This window comes from Megascapheus bottae, chromosome 5 (assembly GCF_031878675.1).
Source record: "Megascapheus bottae isolate mThoBot1 chromosome 5, mThoBot2.hap1, whole genome shotgun sequence".
NCBI lineage: Eukaryota > Metazoa > Chordata > Mammalia > Rodentia > Geomyidae > Megascapheus > Megascapheus bottae.
Window position 1 is genome coordinate 78125578 of NC_143513.1, and position 2075 is coordinate 78127652.

General features: G+C 41.5%; 1 protein-coding gene across 1 annotated transcript; it reads left to right on the forward strand.

The window, feature by feature from the left end:
• Positions 1 to 436: 436 nt before the first annotated feature.
• On the forward strand, positions 437 to 1390 carry LOC150063725 (olfactory receptor-like protein OLF3). The gene has a single exon (XM_090332435.1). It carries the CDS (start codon positions 437 to 439, stop codon positions 1388 to 1390), a length of 954 nt encoding a protein of 317 aa, XP_090188561.1.
• Positions 1391 to 2075: the final 685 nt, after the last annotated feature.

The following is a 2075-nucleotide window of genomic DNA, read 5'->3' on the forward strand; positions in this document are numbered from 1 at the left end:
TTTTTCTAACTTCTGAGTAGCTAGGATTACAAACACGGGTTACTCATGTAGCCATCATTGTTTTCCATGGATTTATCAGGATGGTTCTCGTTAACACATTTGGTGTAGATTGTAAATTTTCCACTTGTCTCCTTCCCAGCTTATTTTTTTTATCATATTGTTTCCTTTGTTAGCTCCTCTTGATGAACAATAAAGAAAAACAGAGATGCTGTAAAATACTAAAATGGCCTAGCATTCACCTCCCGGCCATGTAGCTGACTCTGCTGGAGACACATTACATTCCTATGAAGACGCTGGCTTCTCCCGAGCAGTGAACATGAAAAATGAGAAAGGATCTAACCTGCAACCATGGTCTCAGGAGTAATCTACAGATTGAATGAATGGCTAAGTAGATATGTTTCTTTCTGCAGATTAATAGTCTTCAGAGTTTCTTTTAATGGAAGCAGGTAACGAAACATGGGTGAGTGGGTTTATCCTCCTTGGCCTCTCCAGGGACTGGGACACCCAGGTCTCCCTCTTCGTCCTGTTCCTGGCCATGTACACAGTGACCGTGCTGGGGAATGTTCTCATTGTCCTTCTGATCAGACTGGACAGCCGCCTGCACACTCCCATGTACTTCTTTCTCACCAACCTCTCCCTGGTGGATGTGTCCTATGCCACGAGCATAGTTCCTCAGTTGCTGGCTCATTTCCTGGCAGAACACAAGGTGATTCCATTCCTGAGCTGTGCAGCCCAGTTGTTTTTCTCTCTGGCCTTGGGTGGCATTGAGTTTCTCCTGTTAGCAGTGATGGCTTATGATCGCTATGTGGCTGTGTGTGAACCCCTGAGATACCCTGTTATCATGCATGCAGGACTGTGCACTAGGCTGGCAATCTCATCCTGGGTCAGTGGCTCCATCAACTCTCTCATCCACACTTCTATCACCTTTCAGCTTCCCATGTGTACAAACAAGTATATTGATCACATATCCTGTGAAATTCTAGCTGTGGTCAGGCTGGCCTGTGTGGGTATTTCCTCCAATGAGATTGTAATCATGGTTTCCAGCATCGTCCTTCTGATGACACCCTTCTTCCTGGTTCTGTTGTCCTACATCCGCATCATCTCCACCATCCTGAAGATCCAGTCCACAGAGGGCAGGCGGAAAGCCTTCCACACCTGTGCCTCTCACCTCACGGTGGTTGCCCTGTGCTATGGAATGGCCATTTTCACTTACATCCAGCCCCACTCCAGCCCCTCTGTCCTTCAGGAGAAGTTGATCTCTCTCTTCTATGCCATTTTGACACCCATGCTGAACCCCATGATTTATAGTCTAAGGAATAAGGAGGTAAAGGGGGCCTGGCAGAAACTCTTAGGACAATTCACTGGATTCACATCCAAAATGGTAATTTGATGACTCATTCACATCACTTGGATTAAATGAATTTGTTCTGCATTCTCCCAAGTCAGACATCATCTACATTTCCCTGGCAACCAGAAAAGAGTTGGTTCAGCATGTTCTGATGTTATCACACATGGATGTGAATCATTTGTTTGGATGTCAACTTAAAACATTGAAGTTCAATATCTGAAAATCCTACAAATTCTTTGGATTGCTAGAGAAAATAAGCAGAATTAATATGAGATACTATGTAAAATATAAAAGAAATATTTGCACTAAGAAAGAACTAACTTCCCAGGCAGATTTAATGAAAAATAAGATAATTTTAATATTTATTGTATAATACCTTGAGAATTCAGTTGGCTCTGTATTTATGTAAATCTCCATTCTTTGCATTAAGCAATTTTCTAATATTCACACACACACACACACACACACACACACACACACACACACACACTGTGCTAGTGTGGAATAGATCATCAACCAAAAGCTTAAATTATAAAACAGAAGAAGTACTTACACCAAGAATAAAAAATTACGAAGAAGAGAAACTGAATGATTATAGCTAGTATTGTCTCATTTCTTCGAAGGAGAGATTTTCACTCCTTCCTTACACTTTAGGTCACTTAACTTTTAATTGTTAAATATTTCAAATTATTTCAATCAACTATTACAAAGCATGAGGTACCTACAG